Source organism: Cheilinus undulatus, linkage group 1 (assembly GCF_018320785.1).
Source record: "Cheilinus undulatus linkage group 1, ASM1832078v1, whole genome shotgun sequence".
Lineage (NCBI taxonomy): Eukaryota > Metazoa > Chordata > Actinopteri > Labriformes > Labridae > Cheilinus > Cheilinus undulatus.
Window position 1 is genome coordinate 9,766,078 of NC_054865.1, and position 15,130 is coordinate 9,781,207.

General features: G+C 38.7%; 1 protein-coding gene across 1 annotated transcript in view; it reads left to right on the forward strand.

Annotated features, from left to right (window-relative positions):
- The window catches only part of si:ch211-186j3.6 (neural-cadherin), a 617,862-nt gene that overhangs the window by 557,770 nt on the left and 44,962 nt on the right, over positions 1-15,130 (forward strand). The window contains exons 34-35 of the mRNA XM_041792306.1: positions 913-1,093; positions 13,791-14,035. Coding sequence (XP_041648240.1) covers positions 913-1,093; positions 13,791-14,035 — 426 coding nt within the window. The remainder of the gene's footprint in view (positions 1-912; positions 1,094-13,790; positions 14,036-15,130) is intronic.

The following is a 15,130-nucleotide window of genomic DNA, read 5'->3' on the forward strand; positions in this document are numbered from 1 at the left end:
AAACTAAACCCTGCCAATAGTCACATCTTCCTCCTCAAATGCTGCTGATTGGTCTGTCCATTCTCAGACAGACCTTAATTGTTTCTGATTGGAGCCTTACAGGATAACAGACACTGAATCTGTCCAATCCCTTTACTTTGCAAGGTTTCCTTTTAAAAAAAATGCCATTGTGAAAAGAAATACTGTAAAAAAAAAAACAAAGGCATATTTAACAGGCTTTTGCTGATCTTCATTTCCAACACTAAGGCCAATTGTGAAACATGTCTGTCATGGTCTGTTTGCTGCCATCCCCCACAATTAAAGATCCTCAAGGACATTTTTATGTGCTGATGTTTCCTGTTTTCTTCCTCCAAGCAAACACACCCCCCTCTCTCCATGTGAATGATTTCCTCTGATAAATAGCATGTTTTCTTCTAATCTGCAGCTCTGCAAACAGCCTTTCAGATATGTATAGTTCCTTTTCTCACACATGCAACTCAGTGGCATGAGTGTAAATATCTATCAGTGCAGCATGAAGCATATTATACAGAATCCAACATGTATGCAAAGAAGGCTGTCACTATTGTGACAGATTCCTCCAGTGTATGAATTTCATTTAAAGACCCTGCAAGAGAAAAACCTTTCAACAATAAATTCAATGTCACATTTTTTTTTTTGCACAAAAAATTGTATTTGTTAAAGCGTGGAAAGAACTAAATGTTCCCGAGGAGTCAGAGTGTTAAAAACCAGGATGGATTTGTGCTGCAAAGAATTGGAGGCAGTAATCTATGAGGAACACTTGGCTGATTTCCTCACCAGGTACATGGGGTAAAACTCAGGCTAATTACATTTTGCATCTGTGTAAGTGAAAGTAGATAACAGAGTATTTCTTGTTCAACTGAGTTCTTTTCCACTTTTTGTCCCTGCACACAGGCTGCATGAGGGATTTACGCCTCAATGGCCGCTACATGCCACTGGACAGCCAGCTTCGAGATGGGGTTTCCCAGGTCAGCGTGCAAGGCCTCTCCCCTGGGTGCTCGTCCGACTCCTGCAAAAGGAACCAGTGTAGCCCCCCCTTCACCTGCGTGGACCTGTGGAGAGTACACGAATGCAGGTAAAAACAAAAAAACAATCAGCATGCAATGTAACCGCACTGTTGGGCACATTCACACTTCAGTGTTTGTCATAAACACTTATCATTCTGACACAAAGGCATGAGGCGTCAACCAAATCAGTCAACCTCTGATGTCAACCTTCAACGTTTGACCTTGGTTTTGTGTAGTAGAAAAATGTAGAAAAAAATGATAATATAAAAAGCCAGAGCCACTATTTGCTCTAAAGCTGAGGAGATTGCCAGTTCCATGGCAACTATTTTGTCGAATATAAAGAATGTTGCATGCAGAGAGAAACTGGGCTGCAACTAAGGAAATGTGGTGACCAATTACCATCCAATTCATACAGACAACATCCGAATAAAGAGTCAGGCTGCTGTAATTGAGAGCAATAGCCCTGACTGCAACACAGCTGAATTATTTAAACATCATATATTTCACATAACCAGTTCCCGGAATCAGAGCTGTACCTCATTATATTAATGTGATGGCAATTTTAATATTGGTCTGAATAAAACAACAATTCACGTCAACAGTAATCAACAGCATCATCGACATACAAGCATTGCATTAACCCCTTTAACACAGCACAAGTCTGAAAGGAGGGAAACTGGAGCAGAAGAGATGAGAAGAAGAAAGTAACTTCCTGCTCAGCACTGCCTCTGTATATTTTACTTTTGCATCCATGCATATCATTAGTATGACTTAATGAAGACATGATACAGCATGTAAACATGTGGGCACTAACAGCACTACAGATAGCAACATTAGAAGTTTAACTACATTTTTTAGAAGTGTGACGCTGACGTTGCTGCTTTTCATGGTCAGATATCTTAGCTTGGTTGTTTTAGCAATCAAATTGTGTGGTAGAGTCCAAAAAAAGCAACATTTACTCCATAACAAAGATGAAGTGCAGTAGAATGCTCTATCACCGCCTGATAACAGGAGACGTGTTTGACATCTGCTTCACTTGGAATCTCCACACTTTCAAAATTGTTGCTCCTCCCCAGCTAGCAAGCTAACATTACAACTAGAGATGTTTTGATTCCGATCTGATACAGTTTGGCTTAACTTTACGTTTTGCTTCATTTAGCCATGCTAAATGTTAGCACAATAAACCTGAAATCACTTCTTCTTCACTGCCATAAGAAGTGCACTGCAGCAGCAAAAAATGTCGGCTGCGTCACATTTTCCTCTGAATGTAGTTGTTAAAATGCCTTCCAGACCAGGGCTGTCTTACACAAGAAGAAGTGACAGTTTATCAAATCATTGCCCCTTGCTTGTTTTTCCTTGCAGCAGGATTTTCAGCGAGCCTGGAACTCGCGTGACTTTTCGGGACTTTAACGATTAATTCCACACCAGCAAACCCAATATTGAATGCCTTTTATCCATTTTAATTCAATTATGAAAATTTATTACCACTAGCTTGAATGCTAACCATCATATTGCCTACCCTTTTTCCTTTTCAAGGGTCTGTCAGCCAATCACAGGCTGTTCTGTCATTACATCATGCTGCCTGAAAAGATCAGAATGGAGAGAGAGCCTGTGAGGCAGCCCCCTGTATTATTGTTATTTTAGTATTTAGCAGTAGTAATCATCAGCTGATTGTTATGGCCTCTATAGATTGAATTAAGGCTCAAAACACAAGAGACAGGAAACATATTAAGGACAGGGTTGAAGTAGAAAGGAAAAAAAAAGTCCAATCTTTATTAAACAATAACCATATAAATATACAAATGATGTAAAATGAATCAAACAACCAAAAGTATTACAGCCTTCATGTTGGCCTTCTTTTAAAACACCAGAGATTGCCATTTTTCCAGTGTCCTCTTATTCATGACTAACTAACTGCTGGATATCATAAAATAGGAAGCTCAACCTTCTCTCTAATATTAAATGATGAAATCAAACAAACTTGTAAAAGCAAAACTATCCACAAACAAGAATGGATCAGCGTTCAAAATTCTTGTACCTGACCTTTGTCTCCCTTTTTTTTTCCTCTGGTTTGATTGCCTGAATAACCATCTTTTCACGGCGTTAGATTATCATACTCTGACTTTGCCTGGCTGCTCAGGTTTCTTGATTAAAAGCTGGAGGCTGAATGACAAAAATCTGAGGTGACTGCGAGACAATCTCAAACTGCCAAACTGCTTGAAGGTCATGATGAATCATGTGTTTATTCAGTTTGTTATCTGCTCTTTGAAAAACAAATGAGCGAGAAAATTCATTTAGGCTCTTAGTCAGTGGCCGGGTGTCACGTAAATGATACCATCACTGTGACAAAGGAGAAAGACCCTGGAGCAGCTTCAAAGTCAGTCCCACTGTACTAACATACATCCATATTGACTCGACCTTGCACAAATGTGGCTGTAAAACTTTTTATATTTTGTTTAAATAATGCCAAAAGGCAACAAATTAAAAATTTGGATCACCTTGCAGCAGAAGATTTTTAGAAGGTCTATCTTTTTGAAGGATATGCTGGTGGGTATTAGGTTATGGTGTATTTATGCAAGGTAAATATATAAAAAGTCATGCCAAATTTCAGGGCCTTTCAAAGATAATGATACACCAGGTACACCTGTTCAACTATCCATTAACACAAATATCTAATCCGCCAATCACAGAGTGGCAACAAATGCATTTAAGCATTTAGATATGGCCAAGACAGTCTGTTGAAGTTCAAACTGAGCATCAGAATGGAGAAGAAAGGTGACTTATTAAACATGCAATGGTAGTCTGTTTCCAATTAAATCCTGATCTACTGGGATTTAAACCAAACCACCACCTCTAGGGTTTAAAAAGAAGGGTAAGAAATAGAGAAAATATCAAATGAGAGGCAGGTACCTGGGAAAAGGAAAAAGAGACACAAAATCAATTAAATGTTACAACATCAGGAAAACTTCACACAGCCATTTAAAGACATCAGTCTTTTTTCTCTAACCTTGCAAAGCAGATGGATTTATTAGATCCCATGTCTGTCATCAGGCAGATGAATCTTGCAAAGCTCTCTGTCATTTGAGGAGAATGAGGCAGTAGCTGTGGGCGGGGTTTAGCTGCACTGCATTCCAGTAAACAAAGGTGACCAGAGTCGCAATAATCCCTGATGTATCTATAGCATAGCGGACATTTTTATCAGAACATGACAACATTTCTTTATGACAAAAAGAGCAAAGAACCAGGCTTGGCAGAAAAGATAATATCGCTCCACTCTACCAGCTTTGGCAAAGTGTAATTTACCAGCTGGCTCCACCAATAGTTTGCAGCTACTGTGTCAAGTTCACTCCTAAGCATGCCCGCTATGTGATATGCTTTGTCAGTCTGATTGGCCTGTGAGAATGCTTGTCCAATCATCCTCCAAGTTTTTTTTCAAAGGTTCTATCCCTCCCAATAGCAGACTGTTGGCTGTTGCCTAGATGGATGTGAAACATATCCCATGCAATGGATATGCAAAAAAGTCTGCATGGTGTGGTTCTTGTCTCACACTTAACTGATTTTCCATAGCTGATGTCGGTCTAAGTAATCTGCGCTTTTGCTTGTTCTGATGGAAAATCCATCTCTTTTAAGAGATCCAGATGATTTTGCTCAGCTCAGCAGAGCTCTTTGATTGGTACAAGTTCTTTTTTTTTAATTTATTTAACCAGGAGAAAAATACTCACTGAGATTAAAAATCTCTTTTTCAAGAGTGGCCTGGCCAGGATAGGCAGCAGCACAGTCAAAGGTACAGACAAACAACAAGTAGTGATACAAAGAAAAGATCAAACACCAGTACATTGAAAGAGAAACAGCAAGTATTTGATAAGGTCCACTACAATCAAAACACATCATTCAAAACATCTGCAGACAAATCTGACTGCCTCTGTGTCAACCAACCTCCTCTTAACCCTTTAGGACCTTTTTGGAGTATTTAAATTGGCTATACATCAATTCAACCCTTAGAACCTAAATTTTAATGATATGTATGTGATATTTCCATAGTAACAAATTCAATGTCAAAAAGTGCAGAACAATCACAAGAAAAATGAAAAGCATACACATTTTTCTGAATACAGAAAAGTCATAGCTGTATCTCTCAGAACTGTGATTTTAAAAAAGTTGCACAAGATCATTTCAACCAGCAAAAAAATTATTTTGAGTATGTTCATAGCTTCATTTTTGAAATGCACTCATCTTTCTGAGCTGTGGCAAAAATGAAAATAAAATGAAAATGTGCTCAATTTGCAAAAAGAAAGCATCTTTTTAAAAATAAACTATTTACAGTAGTGCAATCAAATCTTTGTGCGCTTTATGCTACATTTCCTCAAAAGAAGGATATTTCCAGAAGAAAACAGTACTCTGGAACACAATAACTGTGTGATGTGTTAGTGTTATTTCTCCAGTTTTATATGAAAATAGAATTATTGCTCTGTCTCATTTGGTTACAATTCTTAAAAATAGATATGCAAAGGGAGCGTCAGCAATCCTGTAGGTTTTAAAGCGTTACAAGCTTCCATTGAGACCAGTTAACTAAGTTTTAGGTCTTTCTCTAAATCATTTCAGGCAAAGGGAGCAGCAAATTTAAAGGCCTTTTTCCCAGTTCAGTTCTGACCCTGGGAACAGTTCAGAGAAGATTCTGAGATCAGAGATTTTAAGTTCCAGAGTTCTTTGGGCTGACGTAGGTCAGAAGGTAGGAAGGTAGAATACCAAAAACAGTCTTGTAGATAAGAATATGCCAGTGTTTAAGTCTGTGTGAAGACATAGAATACCATCCCACACATTCATACAAAAACAGTGATGAGTAAGGGATTTAAAGTTAGTGATCAAAGTTCCTAACCTTGCAAAGCAGATGGATTTCCATGTTTCTCACTGGCAAATCCATCTTGAAAAGCTCCCATCTGAACCACTGGGCCCAGTTAGAAAACAGGACCAATCAGCGTTGAGGGGATGTACTTTCAGGCACGGTGGATTTGTGACATAAGCAAGCAGCAACAAGAGGCCAGTGCAATTAAATGAAACCAACTTAAATGCTCAATAGTGGAATTTTAAAAAGGGGACTCTAAACGAGATTATTTGATTGTAAATAAACAAAAATGTTTCTTTCCAGACCTGCATGGTTTATGTTAATGCAAAAAATTTTGCTACAAGAATTATACATTGAGCCCAGCGCTTATGTTTACCTTTTGATCATCTCCAATATGAAGTATAGACATGGCTTAAATATACGTCAAAGCTAAATCAAGAACCGATTGAAAAAAAAAGAAAAAAGAATGGTCACGCATGGTGGTCATATTTACATGGCATCATTTGGTGACCAAAATTCATTCAAAGTATGTTATTCTCCTGCACGAAACTGTGCATTTTGAGGTATTTCTATTTGGGAACAAGTTAGATTTACTTAAGGACAGTTAACATTAATTTCTGGGATGGTTCAGGGATAGGTAATATAAGTTAGTCTGCAGCCCTGCTCCAGCCTGATGCTAGAATGGTGTACCTAATAAAGTGCCTGGTGAGCTTTAGACCTTTTAAGGGAGGATTCTTCATCCCTGGCACCCTTCACTCTGCTTCGATGTTTGTGTGGTAAACAGGACTGGTGATTTTGTGGTAACCTTCTATAAAACTGCAGCAAAAGTTCAGCCAAGATGAAGATTTTGCCACAACAGCCCTAGTACTCTTTGCTAGCCATGGCCTCATCCATAATGAATGAGGTGGCAGTGTTATTGTCAGTCCAAACATGGCCTCTGAGAGGCTTTTAAACGTTAAAACCCCACAAGAGCAAGTGGTTTTTGCAAGAGCCACATCTCCTGTTAAAAGGCAATGAATAAGGAAGTGAACCCCATCTGCTCAGTCACCGAGCTAAATGCTTTAAATGTTGGAGGTGAAAATAAATACATTTCCCAGCCCTCTGACCCTGTCGGGATTCACTCTTCTGCTTGATCAACATTTCACATGACTCTCTGGATGAGGGCTGGTTTGTTTGTGAGCTGGAAATGGGAAATGTCGTGCATTGAAAAGCCACAGCAAACTAACAACCTCTCCTGTGGCACAGACCAAATCAAAAACCCAGTGCTCTTAGCCACATACACTAATCTCAGCAATTTTTCCGCCTTTGAGAACATCAGCCTTCTTTCAGTGAGCGCAGCCTTCTTGCTTTTAATATTCCCTCACCCTCTTTTTCACTCCTCTGATCCACTCACCCACATCATCCATCCAATAACCTTTTTTTTTTTTTTTTTTCAGCACAATGGCTCTCGCTCTTTTTGCACTCGGTCTCTTTTTTCTTGGTTTGTATGGCTCTCATCTTGCTCTCTCCTGCTCCGTGTTTTAACCTCCGTACCACTGCCAAATGCAAAAAACACATAACTTACACGTACGCACTCACATTTAACAGCTCCATTCCCACCCTTCCTGCTTCTACCTGCCTTGCTCTCTTTGCACCACTTGACCTGAACCTTGGAAAATGAGGAGAGTATAAAGTGTTGGCAGGAAGTCCTTTAAGCACAATGCTTAGTGCTCAGGGCCAACAGTTTCTGCAGTATGTGATCAAATGATCACATACTGCCGACTGCAGTTCCCTTCTCCTCTGGGATATAATAAACAGCAATAAAATGGAAATTTGATTAATTATACAGCACATAACTTGGCACAACATTATAATTTATAGGAACTAACGTGTTTGTCTAATATGCACAAAAGTTTCCCTAGTTGTTAATTAGACAGAGTTTACCATCTACAGTAGATTGATCACCTCCTGCCTGGAATCCAGTGGGTTTTTTGGCTTGTTTGGCTGTGATAAGTGGCTATCCTGTCATCCCTGTCGGGCTGCGTGTTTCATGCCATACACACAGCAGCTCAAACACAGAACAAGCTAATGCAGCATGTCAGCAGCGAGGACGTGAGGCGGCCATTGTCAGAGACAAATTTTGACCTTGAGGAGGATAAATAATGTTTCCTTGCTCCTCTATCTCTAAAGTTAAGGTGGCAGATACAGTGGGGGAGCTTGGTTGATGGAACAGCTCACAAAGCAGGGGTGGTTTTAGGAGCAGACATTTAGTGGAGCTCGGATTCAGGAAAAATGGTGACACGTAAAAGTGTTTGGAAAGGAAGATAGGTTGTGTAATTTTGCTCTTATTTCCTTTAAACAGTAATTTTACATTATTTTTAAAGTCATTCAGCATAAAAGCAGAGTTTCATTAGCTGCTATTTACCAGTCTTTGGCTGGTTTCATGGACAGATGTCCAGCGGATAAAAATATTTACAGCCAAAATGTCTGGCTGAAAAATATGCCATTCACCAAAAAGTAAATAGTGAAAAACTCAATATTATTTATTGTGTTACCTAAGAAGTATGTTGCTAAGACTCCTCTAATAATAACTCAACGTAATAAAAACTCAGTAATTTATCTACAACCTACTTCCTGTGCAGTTCTGGGGTTGTTTATTATTGTTTTGCTGCAGGGCACCCCTTGAAAAGAAACCTTGGTCTCAGTCTGTTCACCCTGCTAAATTAGAGGATAAATAATAAATAAATAAATCTAGGTAAAACAGCACATGGCTAATTTAGATGGGGAATATTCATGCAATCAGCATGGATGACATCAAACAAAGCCTATCTCTGGAGAAGCTTAGAGCGACTAAAAAACTTTGCAGGGAAATCAACGGTGTAGGAGGATTCTGAGTTTGTCATCTACGCTGGAAAAAAGGAAACATCAGATATTTGAGCGGCATAAACATCAGTGACCTGGTGTTGTAATGAACTTTGATGAAGATTGCTAGGGCTGATGTTAAAGGTACCATCTCATTTCCATGTAGCTGGGAGGAACTCAGGGCTTTTTAGCTAATCTAGCTTGTAGTAGCAGCAGCAAATGTAACTTCAGCTGCAGGGGAAAGCCATAGATGAGAGGAGGACTGGACTGAACTATCTACAGTGGATGCTTTTGTCTTTCTTCGAGACAACTGCACATAAACCACCATGGTTGGTTTTACTGTTTTAGTGGAGGTTACAGTTGAGATCATCAGTTTGTGAGAACCAGTGTTGGACAATTGATGGTAAGACTCTATTTTCATTTGTAATGTGGGGTATTAGGGTGGTGTCTAGTTAATGAAGTACTGGTTAGTTTTTTTGTTGTCAGTATTCATTGGTGTTTTCAGTGGAGCCCAGTTATGGTCGTGGCTAATGTGCTATCAGGCTGACATAGAGCTAAGGTGTTAATGTGAAGGTATTTGAAGGAACAGCTCACAATTTCATTATGTTTGATTACACAACTTACACAAATACAGATAAAATACATCTCAGTTATTTCCAAGGTCTGATCTTGACTTGTCAAGTTGGCTGTAATTACAGGGAAACAATTAATTGGGCTAGGTTTTTGCTGTGTTGGACTTGGATCGGTTTCAGATGGAAACGTGTTTCCTAAGTCCGGATTAAATGCAGACATTACTCTCTATCACCGTGTTTTTGTTTCTGTAGGTTTTATTGCTGTTAAATCCAGGTTATTGGTCACATGGCTGTTTGAAGCAAATATCTGGTTGTTGTTCTAATGAGCAACATTCTTAATGACCTCCAGCCATTTTGGCCAGACACAAAAAGTTAGAATTAGAAACTAATTTTTGATTGAAAAGATAATGCAAATAGATAAATAAATCGGATCATAATTTTTTATCCAATTGCCCATCTAAGGGTCATGTTAGACAGGATGCTCTGTTATAAGAGGTCCTTACAGAAATTATATTGTGATCCAGATAGTAAAACAAGCAGAAGGAAGAAATGTAAGTATCTTTATTTGGTGCTTAAGTTTAACATACAATATCCCATTTTTTAATTTAGTTTGTTGGAGCTCTACTCCAACAATTCCCCCTTTTCCTCATTCCACATCTGTGTTTGCATGCTAATCATGTTTTCCTACACCACTAAAAATAACCTCTGATGGCTCCTGAGATCGAATATAATCCAAAACACCAATGTAATAAAGTAAAAACACTTCAGTGACTGAAAAATCACATACAACCATGGCCATGGCTTTGCTGCTTTAGCATTTCTTCAGAGATCGTGTTTTAATAAAAAAGGAACACAAAATAATGTTATGTGTCAATGTCATGTCATTTATTACTCAGAAGGTATTTTTCAAGTTTAAGAACTGAGTCCTTTTATTAGACTCAGTCCAAACCAGAATCAGTCATCCTTCACAAACTCTTAGCAGTCACTAATTACAGCCGTTAAGTGTGCGCACTCGTGTAGGTAATAAGACACTCGTCAAAGCGCTGCCTCTTGTTATTGTTAATGGCTAAGATAAGAGAAAAAGAAGACCTGTTGTCTTAATGACTGACAGGCTTCCAGTATTCAACGCCCACACTGACTCCCACCAGGCATAATGAATATTGAACACTGAGCCTTTGTGATGGCAGAATAATCCCACCACAGCTGTGCTTCAAAAAGATAGGGCTGTTTTTTTCTAACATTATCAAGATAGTCAACATTTAATGCTTAATGAAAAAAAAAATGCTACACAGGGATTTTAGAAAAGGACGCCATCCGTGTTTTTTTTTTTGACAAATCATTTACTGTAAATTGTAATGACTCATGTGGGAATTAAATCATAGTAAATCTCTGATCTAGATCAAAAGACCAAGATGCATTTGTTTCTGAGGAATCTTTAAACAATGAGGGTTTAATTTACTAAAGATTAAATGATCTAAATAAGAATATCAGATCTGTAAACAACCTCTATGATACCACATAAGAGCCAGCTCGAGTCCTGGTCAGGACTCTGCTGTTCACTCACATCTTAAGAAGCGTGTCCAAAACTTTTTTTTTTTTCCTGTGGAGAGAGGAGATGCTGACGGCTTGTCTTCTCAGTCAGACACAAAAGAAGAGCAAACAACATGAAACTGACAAACTTCATAGGACTGTTGGTGCTCAAGGATGATGAGCGGTGTGCTTCATAAATCAGACCTTAAGATGGAGCAGATGGCAGAGCAAGAGGTGTGATTTGTGCTGCAATTCGCAGCTGCAGTCCTTTTCATGAAAACCAGGGTGGCATGAATTGAGATATCATTATTATTATGGATGTCAGTATGTTAACCATGTGCCTTAATTCAGTCATGAAAAAAACATCAATGAATTATTGTCAAAGTGTTTACAGAATAAACACAACAGCACCATGTAGTGAACTAAGACGTACAGTACAGTCGAGCACAAGCTTGATCTTCTAACATGTGCTATTTTTACCTCCGCCAAGGAGGTTATGTGATCAGCAGGGTTTGTTAGTTTCTTTGTTTGGTTGTTAGCAACATAACTCAAAACATTATGGACAGATTTTGATGAAATTTTCAGGAAATGTCAGAAATGGCATAAGGAAGAATTGATTAGCTTTTGGGAGTGATCCGGATCACCGTCTGGATCCAGGAATTTTTTAAAGGGTTCTTTACTATTGGGAGATAGGGCTAATGGGGAGGTCTGCACTGTTACCAGTTTAACCAAGGAGATGGCAGACATGAGTAACCTCAATCCCAGCAGCATTTGTGGGTGTGTTTCTATTCAAAGTTTTGGAGTTTATAGAGTTTGAAAGACGCACGCTTGGTCGAGGAGATGAGTCGGAGCATAACAGACAGAAAGACAGCGAATTTTAGAGAGAATACTCACAATGCTGGGAGGAATAGAGGAATATTCACCCTCTGCCATGACTTGCAGTCATCCGGTGAGACCATGGGTGAGACTGTCAGTGCATCTGTTGCACCAGCAGGCAGTGCTTCCACCATGACAGTCCACCCGTAGTGAAGCCAATGCTTCACCTCACCATGTTTCCACCCCACCGGGGGGGGAGTAATCACCGAGTGCTATGGAGGGGGGCACATGGGGACGGATCCAGGAATGTTTTTAAAGGATTCTTCTCTATTGGGAGATAGGGCTAATGGCAGAGGTACGTGCTCTCTGAGTGCTTTTCTAGTTTTCTTTTATATTTTAAAATGCTACAGGACAGTGTAAAGATCACCTCTCTGTGTACTGTTTCTTAAATGTGTGGTTACCATGGTAATGAACACCATAGGAAACAATAAATTTCCACTCTGTTTTATTTCACACCAGCAGGTAAACAATAGATGTTGCCATTAAAACACCTTCTGTCTAATGCTCATATTGATTGTTTAAACAGCACTTTTCAAAACAGAGTTATAAAGTGTTTCATAGCCTAAAAACAGACATACAATAAAACAAAGTAAGACAGAATTACAGCATCAGGAAAAAAAATGAAATGACCAAAACTGTCAGTCAGGAGGATATAGGTTAAAACTCAGTGAAATACGATACAGATTAAATAAGTTCAAACCAAGTTCAAAACAGTTAGACCTAGTTAAAACTTAGTTAATACTTAAGTCTTTTTAAAAATCAATAAAAACAAGATAAACCAGGTTAAAACTCAGATGCAGTTAAAGCGAGTTATATAAAAAGTGTTTTTGAAAGAGATTTTAAAGAAGAAGGGGAACTTGCCAGTCTGATTTCTTCAGGCAGATTGTTCCAGAGAGTGGAGGCCCTGACTGAAAGACCCGGTCTTCCTTGTCCTTAAGTTAAGTTTTCATTAAAAGTTTTAAATGAGTTCCAAAACTAACTTCAACATTCAGTCGTCTGAATGTTACTATCGGCTGCATGCAGAGCTGAATTATTTAAACCAGATGCTGCATTTTGGTTAAATTTTGTGCAAATCCTACCCCTGGTGTACACAGAGAAGCTACAGATTCAACCTACCTAACAGCTCACGCTCTCTCTGTCACACTGATACACAGAGACATGCACACGCATACACTCCTCCTGCTCTCTCAACGCATCTCTGCTTGTGTTTTGACAGGTTATTCCTACAGTGTGGAGAATCAAGGATTTTGCATGTCAAACAGTCGAGCGTTAAAGTTAGTCTTGTTCAGTCTCCTTCATGAGAACTGAAGACCAAAGATTATCACTCATCACTGCCCTGTCATCCACATTGAATAAAGGTTGTCAGGAACATTTTAGTACTGTCTTAGTCATCCAAGTTAACCCTTAAGAAGAGGGAAAAACAGGAAAATTGGGTAGATTGAAATACAGGATCTGTTGTTGCCACAGTTTAGAGAACAGCCAAGCAGATCATTTTCATGTGGAGTTAATCCACAGGAGTTTAGCAGAAGACTCAGCACATTAACTCTTTATTGTCTTGTCCTGATTGGTTTCGTAGTCATGAGATAAATTACGACACCGTTTTGAGTTAAACGTTCCCACTTCATGGTAAAGTTGAGTCAATACTTACAAGCATGAACAAATCTCCAGAGACCAGAGGCAAAATCTCATTCCTGATGTCATCAAAATGTACAGCCCAGAGCGGAGTGTGATTCTGAACTAATGGGCTCATAAAATGTTTGTTTGAGCTGTTACGCCCAAATGAGCTTTTAATTATAGTGGCGCTTTTTGAAGTGAGGCAGAAAATGTGCCCCTCTGTGCATAAAATCATCCTAGTTATTGCCAGTGTCTCTGTCAGCATTTCCATCTCCTCCACTGTTTATTCTCTATTGAGGTGAACACATGTGCATGATCACTGATTAAAGAAGAGTAATTAATTTTTTTAGCTGTAGGAAATGGTAATAAACATTTTTCTGCTGTGTTTTTTTCCAACTCTCCTGACTAATCAGCTCTGGTTCCACATTTAGCTCTTTTCAATCTAATCTGTGGGTCTCTTGTTAACCTTTTCTTCCTTCTGTTTTCCAGATGTCCTCCTGGCCACATGATCCGTGTGAACGGGACTAAAAAATCCTGCGTCTACACCCTCTGTGCTACTCGCCCGTGTCACAGGGGCACCTGCGTGGCCCAGTCACCGTCCAAATTCACCTGCCACTGCCCGGAGGGTTACAGAGGACGCCACTGTGAGACGACACTGGCCATCTACAGGGACGACGTGGGCTTGAGCTTCAGCTCCCTCTTTGCCATCTGTATCTGCTTCATGGCCCTACTAGGTAGCTACTTCATCCACTGCATGCTGCATACAAATTTTTTGATGGCATAAATGAGAAAGAAAGATACTTTTCTGTTTGCATGAGCGCGTTTGTGGGTTGAATTTTTTGTTTGAAAAATGCATCTTGCATTCTTCAATAACACAAAGATGCTAAAAAAGCAAAGTGAAGAAGACACAGGGCATCATTTAAGCACAAATGGCTGATGTTCTGATTATCAGCACTGTCGTGATTTGCTGGAGTTGCTGAAGATGATAGCACCAGTGCTCTTATCCTGTACAATATCTGGAGCTCAGGTTTAAAACAACTTTTATACAAAAGTTCTGTTGCATGAAAAAGGATGAAAACAGTAAAAAACTACAAAATACCATAAAATATGGTACATAATTAACCTTGGTATATATGGCGCAGTCTGTTTTGGGGATCTACTAGAGCACGGGTGTCAAACTCAAGGCTGGGGGGCCAAATCTGGCCAGTGGTGCAGTTATACCCGGCCCACCAGATCATATGATATTTGTATTAGAACTGGTCCACCAGTGTGAGGTCTGCAGATTCCCTCCAGTATAAAAATGTAAACTTAACCTTAATGATTTATAATGTCCTTGTTGAGTCATAAAAATTAGAAAAAGTAAACAGTAAAAATAATTTGATATAAAGTCAGGAATGTATTAGAAATTTGTTTTTTCTATACTTTCAATTTTGCATCTCCCATGACTAAAAGTTATGAATTTGACAGTTTTTCTCATATCTTAACCTTTTCAACACCTAACTTTGACTTTTATCTTTATTTACCTTTAAAACTTGGGATTTTTTTAAATATCATTTCATATTTTGACTTTTAAACCTCATGATTTTAAAAGTTCATCTCTTATTCTGACCTTTAAAACTCATGGTTTTGACTTATGTCTCATTTTTTGACCGTTAAAAATTATGGTTTCAGTATTGTATCTCATGTTTTGCCTTTTAAAAACATTATTTTGACCTTAAATGTCATGTTTTTTTATCTCTTAAACTTTTTATCTCAGATTTTGAGTTTTTAACTTATCATGTTGACCTTATAATCTCAAAATCATTTAGGTTAACACTCTGAAATATTGA